Source organism: Micromesistius poutassou (assembly GCF_964030765.1).
Source record: "Micromesistius poutassou genome assembly, chromosome: 12".
NCBI classification, from domain to species: domain Eukaryota; kingdom Metazoa; phylum Chordata; class Actinopteri; order Gadiformes; family Gadidae; genus Micromesistius; species Micromesistius poutassou.
In genome coordinates this window covers 2,683,432-2,700,859 of record NC_140282.1, presented here as the reverse complement: position 1 = coordinate 2,700,859, position 17,428 = coordinate 2,683,432, and the positions used below count along the sequence as shown (strand labels likewise).

Genomic DNA, 17,428 nt, shown 5'->3' with positions numbered 1-17,428 from the left:
TCTCTCTCTCTCTCTGTCTCCGTCTTTCTTTACGCCCTCTGTTTCTGTTTTCTCTTCCTCGTTTTCCCTCTTCCACTCTCTGGACCGCGTCTCCATGGCGATCCTCATCCGCAAACCGAGTTCACATTCAGCCTGGCCCTGAGAGCGCCATCACTCACCCTCAGTCATCCACACATCAGCGCGTGTGTTTAAACGACTCCCAGCAGTGCCCTCCATCCGGCCGGGGGATCAATACGGCTTTTACTGTCACCGTGGTGGGGCCGGGGACCGTGTATTGATGTCCGCGTGTCGTTTTGGGAGGATTTGATGCCTCTGACCTCTCCTTAGCGCTGTGGGAACAGACCACGGAATCGGCCCCTGCGTGCATCCCCCAATACGGGGGGGGGACACTGGCCGCTGGGTGGGGGACGGCCGGTGGGGGGTCGGGGATTGTGGTGAGTGAACGCGACGCTGAACGCGAGGTGTCGGTGCATTCGAAGCAGCATGCAGAGGTTTTGACCGCGTCGGAGTAGGACTGAAGTGAAACAAGCTGATGTGAATGGAGGTGGGAGTGATTCTGTCTGTGCTCCAAACCCGTTACTGAACACCTACCGAACAACGCGGGTGTTGTTTGACGGGCTGGCTTCCCTTAGGATTTAGAAACTGAACAACGCTGTCGCATGCTCGTTTAATATACGTGAAATACATATTTAAATTTGTTTGTCTATCTGTGTGTATATATCGATCCATGTGTATCTGTATCTATCCATCTGGATTGTCTAAGCACTCTCTCTTTCTAAGTTGTCTATCTTTCCCCTCCATGAGTCCCTAAGGCCTCCTCTATCTCTTACACTCTCTCTCTCTTCTCCTCTCTCCTCTCTCCTCTCTATTCTCTCTTCTCCTCTCTCCTCTCTATTCTCTCTCTCTCTCTCTCTCTATCGCTTCCTTTCTCCTCTCTCGCTCTCTCCTCCCTCCCTGCCTCACAATCACTATCTTTCCCTCACTCTCTTTCTCCCTCCCCCTCACTCTTTTTCTCCCCTTCTCCTCTCCCTTCTCTCCACCTCTCTCCCTCTCTCTCCCTCTGTCCCCCTCCTCCCCTCGGCCTCTCCTAGGTCCTCCGTCCTCTGAGTGCCTGGAGCCCCAGAGTCACGCGCCGTGCCGGGCCGGGCCTCACTGCTGCCGAAGGCCCGTAATCTGCCTCCTCAAACGGCTGTAGCCGCCAACGCTCCCCCCAACGGAAGCAAATTATCCGCTTTAAGGACTCTAGCTGCTGTGGGACCTGGGTTGCTATTGGTCGGTGCCGTTTGAAACACACACTTAAACACACACACACACACACACACACACACACACACACAGTGGTATATACATGCACACTCCCACGGACACACGTATGAACACATACACCGAGAGGGAGCCATCATTATTTATTTAGCCGTTAAGTGTTTAAAGTGGAAAGGGTCCGTGGGGAGAAAGAATAGTTGATGAAATTATTCCACACATATAAGGTTATATCCTAGAGGGAGACGGGGAAATACAGAAGAAATGGAGACCAAGTGGAGAGGCTTTTCTTTTCACACAAACACACACATGCACCCACACACACACACACACACACACACACACACACAGGCTGATGGTATGATAACAGACTGGAGGCTCTGACTGGCCGACAGAACGGTATTAGGGACTTCAAACACGGAGATATTCTACTGCTGCTGCTACTACCGTGTTGTACTGTGTCTCTCGCTGGTTGCCTGGATGTTTTGGATCACAGTAATACACCGGTGTGTGTGTGTGTGTGTGTGTGTGTGTGTGTGTGTGTGTGCACACTTCTTCTGTGTGTGGAGAAGAGGGATGAAACATTAATAAAGTAAACCTTGGCCAATGTTTTCTTCTATCACGTTGGAGACTCTGCTCTTCAACCAGTGGTGAGACCGGTTGCTTTTCAAATGAGTAAGACAGATGTTGTTTGACAGACAGCATCCAACTATTCCCATTAAAAACAAAAAGGTGTATACATATAGAAATATGTTGCCAAGCAGAACTGGCATGTTGAAATGTAATTATTTTTCGAATTAGAGCTGACCATGCAGTTCATCACCTGTTCAAATGTTTGTATTGTAATGCGATGTAGTACAGTAAAGTACAAAGTACAAATGAGCCCAAATTGGCAACAGAAATTACTCATGTCAATCAGAATCAGAATCAGCTTTATTGGCCAAGTATGTACACATACAAGGAATTTGACTCTGGCGGGTGTTGACTCTCTTTTAACAGTTAGACATATACAAAATAGACAGTACGCAACATAAATACATATACAGACATAAGGCTGCATGCTAAATTGCAAGTGGAGCAGTGACCATAGAAGATCTAGCAGAAGTAAAAGTGTGAGGATGTGAACACACATCCTCACAGTTCTGAGGTAGCCAGCGGTCTAGGACTTCCCTCCCTGCCTACGTTCTGTGTCTCAAAGCCAGACTTACCTGTGTTACCTGAACAGGTGATAGTTGATGTGATGGACGCGTTCTCATGGCTGTGTTCATACTCCTCGTTAAAACACGAGACGCAGAGCCAGAGACGGACCGGGGCGCTGTGTGGCTGGAAAGTGGAATTACTGGCCGGGGCAAATCTGTTGCACACCTCAGCATGTGTACACAAACAAACAAACAAACAAGCAACGTGGGCGTAATCCAAACAACAGCGTACTTAAGAGGCAGTGAAGTCTTAATGTACGACTACGAGAGATCAAAACAGGGCGAGAGACAGAGAATGAAAGGGAAGGCCTAATCCTTTGAGATAAATATCAGAGAAAAGACGGCAGAGGGAGAAAAGAGTGGAAGAGATGTAGACGGAGGGAGCGAGGGACGAGATGAAGGGAGAAGGGGAAGGAAGAGTGAACAGATTGAATGGCTAATGAAATGGGCACCTCCGGGGCCTGAATAAATTCTCTAGTCTGGCGATCCCTGCGGATGCTGGCCTCCCAGGGAGATTAATGGCCGCTGGGCCTTGGCATAATGAAGTAGTTTGCCTTGGCAATGCAGCTTATGAATTCATCACAGTGTCCACAAGTGGGCTAACTGAGCGCAACAACTTTATGAATCCCCCCCAACCCCCCCCCCCCCACACCTACCTACCCCTCTCAATCTCCTTACCCCTGCTGCCGGTGATTTATGTTCCCGCCTCCTTCCCAAATGAATTGCTCCCCCCCCCCCCCCCCCCCACCTGCCCCTCCTCTCTCACTGCCTCCCATGCTGGCTGGGCTCGGCCCGGCTGGCCAGAGCTGAGCTGTCCGGAATTCAGGTCACTGCGCTGATGGGGAAGAAATGGGGAGCTAATCACTGAATGGAAGCTCTAAGCGTAGAGGCGGGAGCGGGCTGGGGGACTTCCATCTCTAGTGCTTCTTTTCTACCGATCTTGTGTTTCATTGTCTCTTGGTGCCTGAAGTTTGTGCCCACGTTGAGCACTACACCTTTATATTTATTTTTTCCCATCACCTGATCACCTCATGCAGCGTTAAAATTGTTGTTTTGGTTAATAACTTGTTTCGTTCATTGGGAGGATAGAAGCACAAAGCATGGACATTCCCCTTTTTGTCATGTTTTTCGGCTACGAATCTGCCTTTGTATGTAACTTTCTGTATTTTGTATGCAGGCGTATTAATACTGAAGGGCCCAGGTTTGAGTTTCTATTCTCAGGTATGTTGCTATTTGAAATACTCAGTCAAAGTACATTTAGCTTCTCTAGATACACTGGTAAAATAGTATTACTCAATTGTTTGCTGAAGGGTTTTTGTAACTTATTCTACTTTTTCTAACTTAACCTTCCTTAACCTAAAAATGTTTTTTTGCTGCAGAAAAAGTTTGTTAGCATGATAAAGGAAATACTGAAGCAAACATGATAATGTCACATAATAAATCTATCCCCTGTATTCCATCATCTAGAAAAATGATGTGCACATAATTAATAATAACGTATGTGTTTACTAATTTGCTTAATCGAACGGAAAATCCTTCCCCCGACTCAACTGAGGCGCTGGTTCCAGGCATGAGTCCCCTGTCGTGTTAATATAGCTTGGGCTATATTAACATGGGCTAAATGCTACAGCATTTTAATACATACAGGACCACTGAGCCTATATCCACTGCTTGCTCTATCAGATCCAAAGTGTCTATCTACTTAATAACCGGGGAGCAGAATAGCTCCAGAGAGGTGCAAAATGAAAGCAGAACAATAAAGCACGTTGTGGGTTATTTAGATTAAAATGCATTTAATGGGGATCTAACAAGAGCGTGGCTTGCACCCAGCCATCCCTTCTCCCTGTGCATGCTACACCAGCTAAATGATGCAGCTGTCACAGTGCTTTGTCGGCTAACCCTGTAAACATTATTAATGAGTGCAATATATCCAAATTGAATAATGGGAAGTTATGAAAAAAAGGGCAATGTTAGCATTAGGTCTAATGAGTATTTAGTTTGTTTACTGGCTGCTATTGACGTCCTGTGCGGTGGCTTATTTTATTTTAATTGTCAAAAGGCTCCACTCTGCGCCCATTCTTCCTGAGACAACTTATCTTAATCTCCGTTGTCTTGTGTTTCTTGGAGAGGAATGGATGAGTGGGTAATTGTACAGTTGACATCGGCTTAGACAACATCATCCCCCTTAGTCCCTTGCTAATCCTCCACCGATAACAATAATGGGGGAGAAGAGAGAGCAGGAGATATATTATACAAAAGGAGATATGGAGTTTAATTTGTAATTAGCTGCAGAGGTCAAAGACTTGATCCCTCATCTGAAGGTTATCCTAACTTCTGTTTCTCCTTTCTTCCCCGCCTCCTCCTTCCGGCGTCGTGAAATCCCCTGAATCTCAGTGTGACCTTGTGAAGAAGTATGTTTCTGTGTGTGTGTGTGTGTGTGTGTGTGTGTCTGTGTGTATGTGTGACAAACGCAGACGCAGAAAGGAGATTGCTTCCACCAAAAAGGTTCCACCCAAACCCACAATCGCCACTGCCCACCCATGCCCACATCGGGCATTGGGTTTTCGTTTGTGTATGTGTTTGTTTGTGTGTGTTGTGTGCATGGTTTGTGTGTGGGATGTGTGCACGGTGTGTTTTTTTTTATGAATGTGTGTGTCTTTGTCGGGAGGGGGTGGGTTGTGTGTGTGAGTGAGATGAATGTGTATATGTCTGTGTGGTGTGTGTGTGTGTGTGTGTGTGACAAATGTGTGTGTATGTGTGTGTGAGAGACATGAATGTGTGTATGTGTGTGTGTGCGTATGATGAATGTGTACGTGTGAATATGAATGGTTTATATTTTGGACCACTTAAAAGATGATTATCTATTTGCTGGTAATTAGAAATGTGATTTATATTTGGAGGCTGTGTCTCTGATTCCCCCTCTTCCCAAAAAGTCACTCCATCCACAGGGACTTAACACACTTTGTACCTCTTCCACTGGAAAAAAATAAATTTCTGTGTGTGTGTGTATGTGGGATGGCGTTTGTATGTGTGCGTGTGATTTGTGTGTGTTGTTCATTGGTCTATTAGGGGGTGTGTGTATGTCTGTTTGTGTGTGTGGGATAGAGTTTGAAAGTGCAATTTATTTTTGTGTGTTTGTTTAGATTTCTATGTATGGTTCATAGGTCTGTGTTTGTGTGTGTGTGTGTGTGTGTGTTTATTTGTGTGGTTTTTTTTATGGCTTCTCCAAGGAATGTACCTTAGCTTTTTTTCCCTTGTCCCTGCACATGCACAGGAATGTTTTTTTCTCAGAGTGTGTGTATGTGAGTGTGTATGTGTGTGTATGTGGAATGGCCCTTGCATGTGCATGTGTGTTTGTGTAAAGTTGTGTGTATGGTTCATGTGTGTGTGTGTGTGTGTGTGTGCCACTGCTCCTATTGATCCCCCCTCCTTCCTGAAAACGAAGTGGAACCCCAGCTCCATTAAGTGCCTGCTGCCCATTGGCTGGATGTAATATGAAATTAGCCAGCGTGCTGTGAGCCTGTCAGTATTGATTTCATGAGCCAGATTACTTGTTACAAAAGAATAGAGCTGTCTGTGGCATAATTGAACAAGTTAACTCCTTGTCTCATAAAGTGTAGGCCTGTATTGATCGTAACCAGGGCGGTTCTCCGCCGTATGCAGAGCGAGAGAGAGCGTTGTTCGCGTGTCACAGAGCCGCGCAGAGCTGCTGATGCGGCTTTTATTCTTTTCCCCCCTTCCTCGCCGCCCGCCGGTGTTGTGATAGCGGACGGAGGCGCCGCTGCTGTTCTGCTGACACGCAGGATGGAGGAACGACAAATGAAAGCCGTGTTTCATCAGGCCCCGCGGAACGCGGCCGCGTACCCCCCCCCCCCCCCTAAACTCCCCCCCCACCGCACACCCACCCACCCACCCCAACTTCAGACCTCACACCACCACACACCACCCGGCCCCCGCCACTCCCCCCCCCCCCCCCCCCTCCATCCATGCCCCCGCCCTTGTGTGTTCAGTACATTACCATGTGTAAGAGGTGTTAAGCACTCGCGACTGTCAGAGCTGATCTCCTCCGCCTCGTCATGTAGGCGTTGGCATGAGGTGTGATAACGAAGGAGGAGGCGGACGATGATGATGGTGGTGGTGGTGGTGGTGGTGGTGGTGGTGGTGGCTGATGGGTAATAACAAGAGGCCGGTCTCTTTCTGGTGTGTTTATGATGGAGGCTGGAGAAGTGTGTGAGCGTCGTGGCGGTGTTGACCACGCCCCCTCTGGTTCCTCTGATGAACATCCATAAGTTTTTACTTCGGTGTTCACCCACAGAGAGAGAGACGGCGGAGGAGCGGGCTTAGTGTGGATGTTCACCTTACTGTGAAGATGAATGGATTCACACACAAACATAGAGACACATGCACACAGGCACACAAACATACACACTCACAAACACTCACAAACACTCACACACACACAGGAAAATACATGCACCTACACAAACACACACGCAGGCACACAGACACACATACACCGGCTCAAACACACAAACACTCACATGCGCACAGGCAATTCCAAACATACACACACACATACACACACACACACACACACACACACACACACACATATTTAAGTGGTTCTGCATTCTGCCGGTTAACCCCCACCTCTGAACAGGGAAGCAGTTATTCCACACGTTTACCTTAACTTAGTAATTAGAAAATAGCAGGCAGTCAGCTGGAACACACAATGGTTCATCCAGAGTGGTCCGGGGGGGTGATGCAGACCCAAGGCACGGTCGGGGGGCGGGGTGATCAATTGTTTTACGTGTAAAAACTGCTGTTGTCCCTAAGAGAGACATGCAAGGTAAGCGTAACCCCCCCCCACACACACACCCCCACGCACACACACACACACACACACAGCATCCCCCCAGCATCCCTCCCCACCTTCCTGTCTTCCAATAGGGGGCGAGGTTAATGAAATGCTATTCCACACGCCAATTTCCTGCACTCCACTACTGAGTGATAAGTAGCTAACCAACGAAGCTTGTAATTACAATCTTACAGAAACCAGCCCGATCTGTATATAAATCTCACCATCCAATTACAAGATGTAATAATTCTGCACTCAGGCTGGTAATGAGGTCTAATACTGGCGCATGTGATAATCCCCTCTGGATGCTGGCTTGATCACATGTTGGCTTTGTAATTAGACTGGCAGAAAATCATTATTTCATGTTCGGGAAAAAATGAGGTTGGTGGGAAGTTAATTTTCTCCCCATTCTCTGAAGCGAAGACAAGAATTTAATGATTTAATCATGATTGTTAGCTATTTTGCAATCAATTTGTAATGATTGTGTCACAACAGTGTTTTTTTGGAGGAAGGGCCTGTAAAGATTGAAAGTGTCATTGATATGTCATTAGATCCATACACTGTAATGCTGATACAGCGGGCTGTCGTGGGTGTGCGTGTCTGTGTCTGTGTTTGTGTGTGTGTGTGTGTTTGTGTCTTTGAGTATGTGTGTGGGTGTTTTTTTTCACATGTGTATGGGTGTGTGTGTGTGTGTGTGTTAGCATGTCTTGTGTATGTGTGAGTATGGGTGTGTGTGTGTGTGTGTGTGTTAGCATGTCTTGTGTATGTGTGAGCATGTGTGTGTGTGTGTGTGCGTGTATGTGTTAGCATGTGTGTTGTGTACAACATTATTAGGTGTCAAGTACCGAAAGTGCAGTCACCTATGGCTATTTAACTTGTACCTGTGTGTATTTTTTATTTATACACATATATTTACCCAGTCTCTCAGTCATTCACAAAACCATTAGCGGAGGAAAGCTTATGTTGGTTAATTATTAGTTTCCCAGAGCAAACTCAACCCGTGTTACTGCTCACCATGCCTTCAGTTATGCGGATTAACTCAGAAATAATAATGACATTTTCACAGGAATATAAAAGAGTGCTACCAATTAAAAAAGGTTTCATTCATATTAGATCACTTCTGATTTCATCATTGAGTATGAAATCAAAGTATGAAAATCAAATCAAAACAAAGTCACTAAACTCATACAAAAGCTACTTCTTCAGTTCTCTAAGAATGCACCTCATGGATTCACCAAGGTTATTTACAGTGAACCCTGCCGTTCATCCTCAGGAGCACCCCCAACCTCAGCTCTGGAGGAGGAGAAGCTGAGCAGCACGCTGAGACAGGCCATGCTGAGCACCATGTCTTGATTCACACGAATCGCTCGAGGCTTGGGAGATGTTCCCACCAGGCCATCACTGTAGATGCGTGTGTGTGCGTGTGTGTGTGTGCGTGTGTGTGTGCTTCTGTTGCTCTAGTTCACTGTTTGATTGGAATATCTACTGTTTGATCATACCGACGCATCCGCTGCACAGTAGATTAAGGCAATCCAGTGGGTTTGCGCTCAGTTCTTCTCCTCCCTAATCTCCAGGCAATTGGCATTGAATACTTTATTGATAGGGGATTGAGTGCGCTCCTGCGAGTCTATTTCTATAATTGATACTGTTTGAAGTTATCCCCGGGGGGAATGCTCTTCAAAGGCTGGCTGCTGTTTTGATCAATTATAATAAAGTGCTATATCTTAAAAATGAAATAACATAAATTAATCACAATTGTATCAATTCTGCCTCCTGACTACAATGTATATATTATAAAGGGCCCACCTCTGCCTGGATGGAAGTTTGATCAGAGTGGAGTCAATTGAGTCCAGCTACTTGTGAGGACACCAGTTCAAAGAAGGTTAAATGAAGGAATGAATCGCTAATGAAATGTATGGGAACTTACAATACAGACCCTATTTTATGTGTCTTTATACTTTTATACTTAACTATACTTTATTCTTAAAATAACATGCAATGACCGAACCAGACAGAGAGGCAAGACCACGTTTTGTCAAGCGTCTGTTTTGTTGGCGTCCGGGAGCCATGAATACCATGGCTTCCCTTCGCAAGAGGAAACAACACTGTTCTACGTCGCTGCTCCCGAACGGGAAAGCTTTTAGGAAAGCTTTTGAGATGGGTCTGCTGCCAAGGTGCACGGGCCCCGAGGTGGACTCTCAGCCCTGGGGAAGCCCTGCTCTGAAGAGGCGGGGGTGGAGCTCTGGACCTCTGCGCCTCTGGACCTTTAGAGATTTCCCCGTTTGACTTATGGATGGAGGGAGAGAGACGCCTCACCCAGCCCTGCCCTGCCCCGCCCGCCTCCCCCAGTATACTTCCAACCGAATGCCGGAATGCCTCAAAGGTGCTTTCAAGTCCTCTTCGATGCAGAAAAGGAAAGCAGACGCGGAAGGAATCCGATAAAAACAGTATTCTCCAGGTGTTCAATAGCAAAGGCGCTAGCAACTTATGTCTGTCTTTTACCCTCCTTCTTTCCTTCAATGCTTTTCTCCTTCCTTCCTTCCATCCTTCCTTCCTTCCTCCCTCCCTTTCATCCTCTTCCTCCCCCCCTCCCCTCGTGTTCCTTTCTTGCCTTTAGCGTGATAATTAATGCATTCCATATGTTAGCTACCTTTATCATATGGCTGCTGTCCAGGCCTTCAACACATCACATCGGCCTGGCTTTCCAAGGATGATCAATTAAAAAAAATGCAGATCCCTATGCTTATTTCACAAAGCTAATCCAAGCAGGGATTCTGCATTCAAAGTTCAAATACATGCTGCCCTCTATAAAGATAATTAGTCGTCTCATCTCTCCCATGTAATTACCGTATATCTGCCCACCTTTCAACCTAATGTACGCCAGAATTTAGACCAACGCCACTGGAATACACTTTAGACACAAGCGGGAAGGTAGCCTCAGGAAACAAATCACTGCATATTGCACAGCAGCCTCTAATGAGGTTGCTTAATATTGTGTGAAATGGTCCGAAGTCACGGTCGCTATACACACTGCAACGTACATCACACGCATGCACACGCAGACACACACGCACACGGACACACATGCACGCACGTACATACACATGCATTGTTCACACATAGACAAGCAGAAAGACATTGAGAGGCGCGGATACAGACACATGTACATGTACAGTCTCGCACACACACACGCACACACACCTACACTCACACATGTACACACACAAATGTAGGAAGACGCAACCACATCTACACCATGTCAAAACTAATTCCTCTCCCCTACAGCCTCACTGTTACAAGGTAGAGACAGTATGCTTGGGAAAGCTGTGATTTGAAGACATAAGCCTCTGGGCGTCTCATTCCAGCGCTGCTCTGAACTCTCCTACGTGGTTGATACCAAGATGTGGTATAAAGTCTCTTCACGCCGTGCCCTTCTTATCTACCCCGGCCCCCTTTTCAAACCGCCTCCGCCAAGTAGGACAGGGTAAGAGTTCGGGAGTAATCCTCCTCCTTTCATTCTTCCATGAAACGTATGCCCACTTCGTAACAAGAGGGGAACTAATTATAGACTTGTAAAGGAAAGATAACACAGTTGTAGAGATTGCATTGTACCAAGAGCTGGGGCAGTGCGCTGACAATGTGTGTGTGTGTAATGACGGCTTTATCTAGCCCCAATGTTCCTGTACAACCCTACAAAGCCCTGTAATTATGGAAGATGCCAACAGAACGCCATGCTCACACTGTGGCAATGGCCAATGTCAGGGAAGGCAGACCCATTCATTTTTTTCCTGTAATTTGCTCTCTTTATGAGCTCTGTGTGAGCCTGTGTCTACGGGTCGGTCTCTGTTTCTCTGGGCACCACCGATGGTACACGGTCAGATGTTTGTTGAAAGGGAACATTGCTGAATGCTATCGAGACAAACAAAGTCAATTCAAATAAACACAGCAAAGTTGTTCGCCCACAATTCTCTCAAGTCCGACCCTGAGTGCCTCTAGCTTTGTTTACCTCACCGAGTGCTGCAGGGTTTAGAGGTAAAGATAGAGCTGTAACCGTCGTACACTAATTATGAAAAGAAACATGTGTATTCTGCACGAAATAGAGGAGCGATACAATGTTATTTGTGTCCAAACACAAATTTGCCAACACAGAACCGTTATCATCCCTGACAACTCTCTATTCATCCTGACACAGTAGAAGGCCAGTCAAACAGGGAGACAGGCAGACTGATACATAGACACATAGACAGGCATACAGGCAGGCAGATAGATAGACAGACAGCCAGGTGGGCAGACAGACAAACAGAGCGACTGCAGACCGAGTGGAAGATATGCCTCCATTAGCAAACCCTGTATTTACCCTGGACCCACCAGGGATTTTGTGGCACGGGTCATAGCCTTTGGCGGACTGGTGACAGAGCACTTACTGTAGAGCCGCCAGGGCCCATCCCAGTCAGGGGCCACCCGGGGGGGGGGGGTCCTGGGGCATTGCTGCTGGGCTGGGATGGACGGTCGGGAACCAGAATTCACTCCCTCTCAAACACAAGACCTTCCGAATGATTATTATGTCTTTTTTTTTTTACCAATATCTGTTTGACAAACAAATATTTGTGTCTATTTTTTCCTCTTTGCAACGATTAAGCGAAAGTGTTTTTCCAAACGGTTGTAACGTTGTATCCCAGTGTGCATATGCATATTTAATATCTCAGTTTAGCGATGTCATGATTGTGCATTATTAATAGGATCTGGGAGATTCTTGGGAATACCCATACTTTCTTATCCCCATCCAAATGATTGTGGTTACGCGAGAGAAAGGGGAACAACTCTGGTCAGACCAAACATTCACAAAAACATCCAGACAGAATGTACCATCATGCCTCATCAACATCAATAATCAAATACCAATGGGGATAATACGATGCAGGCACTGAAAACCGAAGAGGAACACCGTATATCATTGCTATGATGATGGTCGACTTAGGGGTAGCTTCTGATAACCAGAGGTGCTCTGATGATAGACAGCCTATTGACTGCTTGGACCTTTCGATACATAAATGATGCCGCCATTTTGGAGAGGGCTAGACTTTAAACAAACAGAAACGTGTGAGCTCCATGTTTAGTCATATTAAATCCTATATATATATATATATATATATATATATATATTATATATATATATATATATATATATATATATATTATATATATATATATTCATGTGTTTTATTTAATTGCTTTACTCCACGTGGACAAACCTTTAGTAAAAAGACTCAAAATCCGTTCTCTAATGAGCCACAGCTCCCCTGTTGAATTGTATTTGTTAATAGGCCTCTCCAAAATGCCTTTAACGTTGATGAGCTATCTAAAGGCCAATGCAGCGTCTATAAGAACTGCCTGCCGAGTTTGTGTTCGCTGTTAACAGACAATTACAAATACGAAGTGAAAGGAGTGAAACTCTCCCTTCATCCAGATTGGAGCTGGTCTGCCCCAAGACTTAAAATATTAATGTAAAGTCTGATTTGTGAGACTAGTGCGTAGTAGACACGTACACTTATTATTCAAGTATTGTATACAGAGTCCTAGAGTAGTACTAGAGTCAGTGTCAGTTATTGGTTGTTTGAGTCAAGATCATCCATTATTAACTCAGTGTGTCAGCAACTTTAAATTGTATTAGTCTTAATGATAAAATGCATACATAGGCCTGGTGTATCAATGATACAGACATACAATATATAACAAGTGTCACGATATTGAGTTCCAACCTCTCTCTTCCTCACTAAAGGATACAGAGTCCGGTCAGAGGTCCGGGGCCTCAAAGCTGGAGGTATCTTCCTTCTTGTTAGCAACTCGACAAGCGATATGCGGTGGTACATGAAGGTGGATAATAATTGTGTCTGCTGCACCATTTTAGTTGGGCAGTTTCAGGAGGACTCAGTGCTGAGCTGTCTGCATTAGGCCCCCCAGTTGGAGCTCGTTTCACCTGACGGACTGAAGGACTGGACGTGATGAGACTCCATTAGACCTCTGCTCAATCCTCAGCGGGATTCCTATTCACCGCCCCGGCTCCATCTCCGCCTCTCCTTCTGCCTCCGCTCTACCCTTCTCTCTATTCCCGCTCTGTGTCTAGGCTAACCCCATGAGCCCCCTTAACCTCACAGTAAATGAGTGGCCAGCCAATCAGACGTGATGATGTTGAACCACTGTCCAATGAATGCCCTTCAACCGGTCGAAACACCTGCCCTCTCTGGCAGGTGTTTCGGAGCTAACTTTAGAAAAGGGAAAGAAAGGAACTTCCTGCTCAGGCGCTCCTTATTCACCCCTGATTCTTCTGATCATTGCTCAGCTCTTAAGGTGTCAACTGGCCGACTATCTGGCGATCAGCTCATTACATAAAACGTAACCTTACTGTAACCACGGTAAAACCTTGTAACGCACCAACGATCATTTCCTACTATATGCCTAAACTGAAAGATGTATATTGCCAATTAACCTGAATTGGACTTCTGTTCTGCCAAGCATGGTCAATTCTCAAGGGAGGTGAGGGGGAAGGCTGACCTCTTGCAGTTACTGCATACCTCCTTCTGTCACATACTTTCAAGCATAAACAAAAATGGCGCATATTACATCAGTCTCCATAATGTTAGGGTGTCATTGACCAGCAGCTGGCTGGCTGGGCGGGAGGTAGGGAGGGAGGGAGGGAGGGAGGGAGGGAGGGAGGGAGGGACGGGAGGCAGAGGATTCCCCGGAGTGTATCAGTGTGAAGAGGTTGGCCTACTCGGTAGAGCCTCTGAACATGCAAAGGTTTTCAGTGTGAAGAGGTTACGTCACCCGGTGGAGTTTTGTACGCCAGCATCGTCGGTTCAGCGAGAAGAGCGATGGGATGTCGCTCGCAGCGGAGGTTAGCCACCGAGTGCCCATCAAGCCTGACAAGTCAATAAGCCCCCTGTCACCTTCCATAGGCCGCTCAAAGTGATGCGCCATGGGAGCAGCCCAGGACTAGCACTCCGCCCACCACCCCATCATCGCCTGTTATCTCTGAGCAAGGCAGCGGGGATTCAGTCCTATCTCCTCTTTGCGTTACACCGTTTAGCCAGCAGCCAGATCACACCGACAGCCCTCAGAAACGATCCACTGCAAAGGGTATTATCTCTCTGTCTCGTGTAATTGAGGGAGGAGGGGGTTCTCCGAAGCGGTTTATCACAGCAGGGATGCCAGATTTCTTATTTTGCGCAACAGCTGTGTTTGGCGAGCAGGGAATGATGGAGAGTTCACGATTGACAGCAGCTAGAATTATCTTACAGCCAACAAACAGTGGTTCACTTGCCATCGGGAACTCCATCTCCCAGGGTGCACCCGAACGGTGCGTCACAGGACTTGGTGAACTTGGTCAGAGTCTCTGGTGGAACGACAGATGAGTCTCAGTCTCGTTTTGGGAGATGACTCATGTTAGTTTCCAAACATGGTGGTGTGTTGATTTACAATATGTTCTTTCTTTTGTATCATACAGAGGGATTTCAGTCAGATGTATATCTCAATATGCCATGTGAATTCAGGGAAAAAGGTATTGAATATTCCCCAAACCCTCAGTTACGAAAAACTCACTATCAAATGTCTCTCAACAGATCAATCAATTATTCTCTCCTTCTTACTTTCTTGAATATGTTTCTCAATCGCTCTCCTATTTTCAAATACTATATCCATCCAATGGTTCTCTTTATTTGTTATGTTTCCCTCAAATCCCAAACGTTGGCCAATAAACAATGCATTTGTTCTGATTCGACACAGGCAGCGGTGTGAGAGACTCCATGGGGGATTTGACACAGATGTTGCCAATAGAGAACATTACAGAATCTTACACACACACACACACACACACACACACACACACACACACACACACACACACACACACCAGCTCCATTCTCCCCGATCCACCTGGAATCACTGTCACAGCTGTGTGTTGAAAAGGAGATCTTTTTCAAACTTCCCTCTCAGACAGCTTCCTTACCTCCGCACGGTGCCTCCAGCAGGGATAAGAGCCATGAGATCATAGCGGGAGAACAGCAGCGTGGTGGGGAAAACAGATGGTCTGACTCATTGCCGGAGCTCATTGGCTGCTTTATTGTGCAGCGATGGCCTCTCAGGGTCCGCCCGTGTGAGAGACCGTCAGGTTAACATCGTGACCGGCTTATTTCAGGACAATAACTGTAAAATCACATTAGAAGACATGAGAACCGAATGCAATACATAGGGCTTGAACATCAGAATGCATCATGGGATTTTTCTGTTGCCGATTCTCTGACACAATTGAGAGGTCTCCAGAGAGTTCCTAGAAGAAAGCAGGATGAAAGTCCCTCAATAGACGTTAACACACCCTGACCGAGACTAATTCAAACTCTGTTTCGCCACGTCTCACATGAGAAACATTACGGGGGCTTCAAACACAACAATGTATCCCCATAATAAAAAAGTAATTTCACGATTAATAACTCAATAAAAATACACATATTTCCTCTTAGCTCTTATTCATCTGACCTGCTTTTCCCATGATGCATTTGCGTTGCACACACTGCCTGTATATCATCTTCCTGGTTCCCTTGTGATGTCGATCGATTGATGATGTAGGTCAGCCTGGATCAGAGCGGAGGGAAAAGGTGCAGCGGATAGCGCTGAATACAGTTAGCTTTGCTCACCGACTCAACACATAGCACTGGTTGTACTTCTCATTCAGTACATCTTCCTACAACACCCTCTATGTCTCTCTCTCTCTCACTCTCTCTCTCTCTCTCTCTCTCTGTCTCTCTCTCTCTCTCTCTCAAAGGCTTGAGAACTATAGCAGTCTGGTCAGATGATAGGTGTCGATGATATGGCTAGGTATAGCCTGGAGCGAGCATCACTCTGGAGCCAAGAACATCCAGCAACATGACTTGAGGTTTTATGTTTTAAACATTCGCAGCATGATTGACCTCTATTACCATTGGTTGACCTTTGCACCAAAGCCTACTCTAGATGAATGCCAAGCCATGATAATAAACATTTTAACTTCAGAATGAGACCATTTTTGACAAGCTTCAAGATTCAGGCAACCCTGTCTCAAAGCTAGCTTAACAGGAGATTACACTTTTTATTAACAAACCCCACCTTGTGGTAGAAAACACTATTGCACTCACTTTCACCCTGCCCACCATCTCTCTCTAGATCCCTTTCTCTCTATTTATCCCTTATTCTTTCATGATCTCTCTCTCTCTTTCTCTCTCTCTCTCTGCCCCTCCACCACTCTGTGCCTCAAGCCTCGGCCACAAACTGAGAGCCATCTGAAGACTGCCATGGCAACCAAACCTGGAAGTCACCTTCAGGACTTCATGTCCGAAGATCATTCATCCGATGTGTGACTGCTGGCGGGGGGGGGGGGGGGGGTGAGGGGGGGTGGGCGAGAGCGGAGCACAACAACAGGTCATCAGACCTGTGTCTAACATCGGTCACGATGTGCACATAGTTTGCTCCCGTCTCATGTCTCTGACTGAATATGAGTATCAAATGGCGAAGAAAAGAATGACAATCAGAAGGAAGACTAAAGGGAAGTTAAATAGGCTGGAGTGGTGTAATCACTGCTACTGTTATACCATGGGTAGGGCTAGATCCAAATGGGCTACTTGTACCGGTGCCAAGCTCTGGCGCAGCCACACAGGTTCATTTATGGGACGACCTGTCAACGCTCACAGTCCCGCTGGAGATGAATGGCCTGTTGTCCAAACACGCTTTATGTAATGTCAACATCAGACTCAGTGTTTGACACCTAAAATCAGCCTAATGTCAGCCAGTAGCACAAATACCTACAGTTAACAGGTTTGAAGGGTTGGCGTAAAGAGACAGTGTTGTTTGCATCGCAAGAGCAGGGCTTGGTTTTTAAAATGAGCTCACCTCAACCAATCAGAGGCCAGGATGCCTGACTTGCAGCACCTTGTCTTTTCATTGCTTTTATTCCTTCCTTTCAGTTTTCCACCTTTGCATCTGTCTCTCGCCCTCGCCACCCCTCTCTCTCTCTCGCCGTGTGGGGGGGGGGGGGGGGGGGGGGGGGGGTGCAGGCTGCACTCTTCAGCCAGGTACGACCCGT

The 17,428-nt window shown here is 46.5% G+C and overlaps 1 protein-coding gene across 1 annotated transcript in view; it reads right to left on the bottom strand.

Moving 5' to 3' along the window:
* Positions 1–8,663, bottom strand: part of irx6a (iroquois homeobox 6a) — a gene marked incomplete at both ends in the record, with an annotated part of 12,241 nt that extends 3,578 nt beyond the window's left edge. Inside the window, 4 exon segments of the mRNA XM_084475874.1 lie at positions 34–138; positions 2,443–2,583; positions 3,208–3,294; positions 8,604–8,663. Coding sequence (XP_084332000.1) covers positions 34–138; positions 2,443–2,583; positions 3,208–3,294; positions 8,604–8,663 — 393 coding nt within the window.
* Between the last annotated feature and the right edge of the window lie 8,765 nt (positions 8,664–17,428).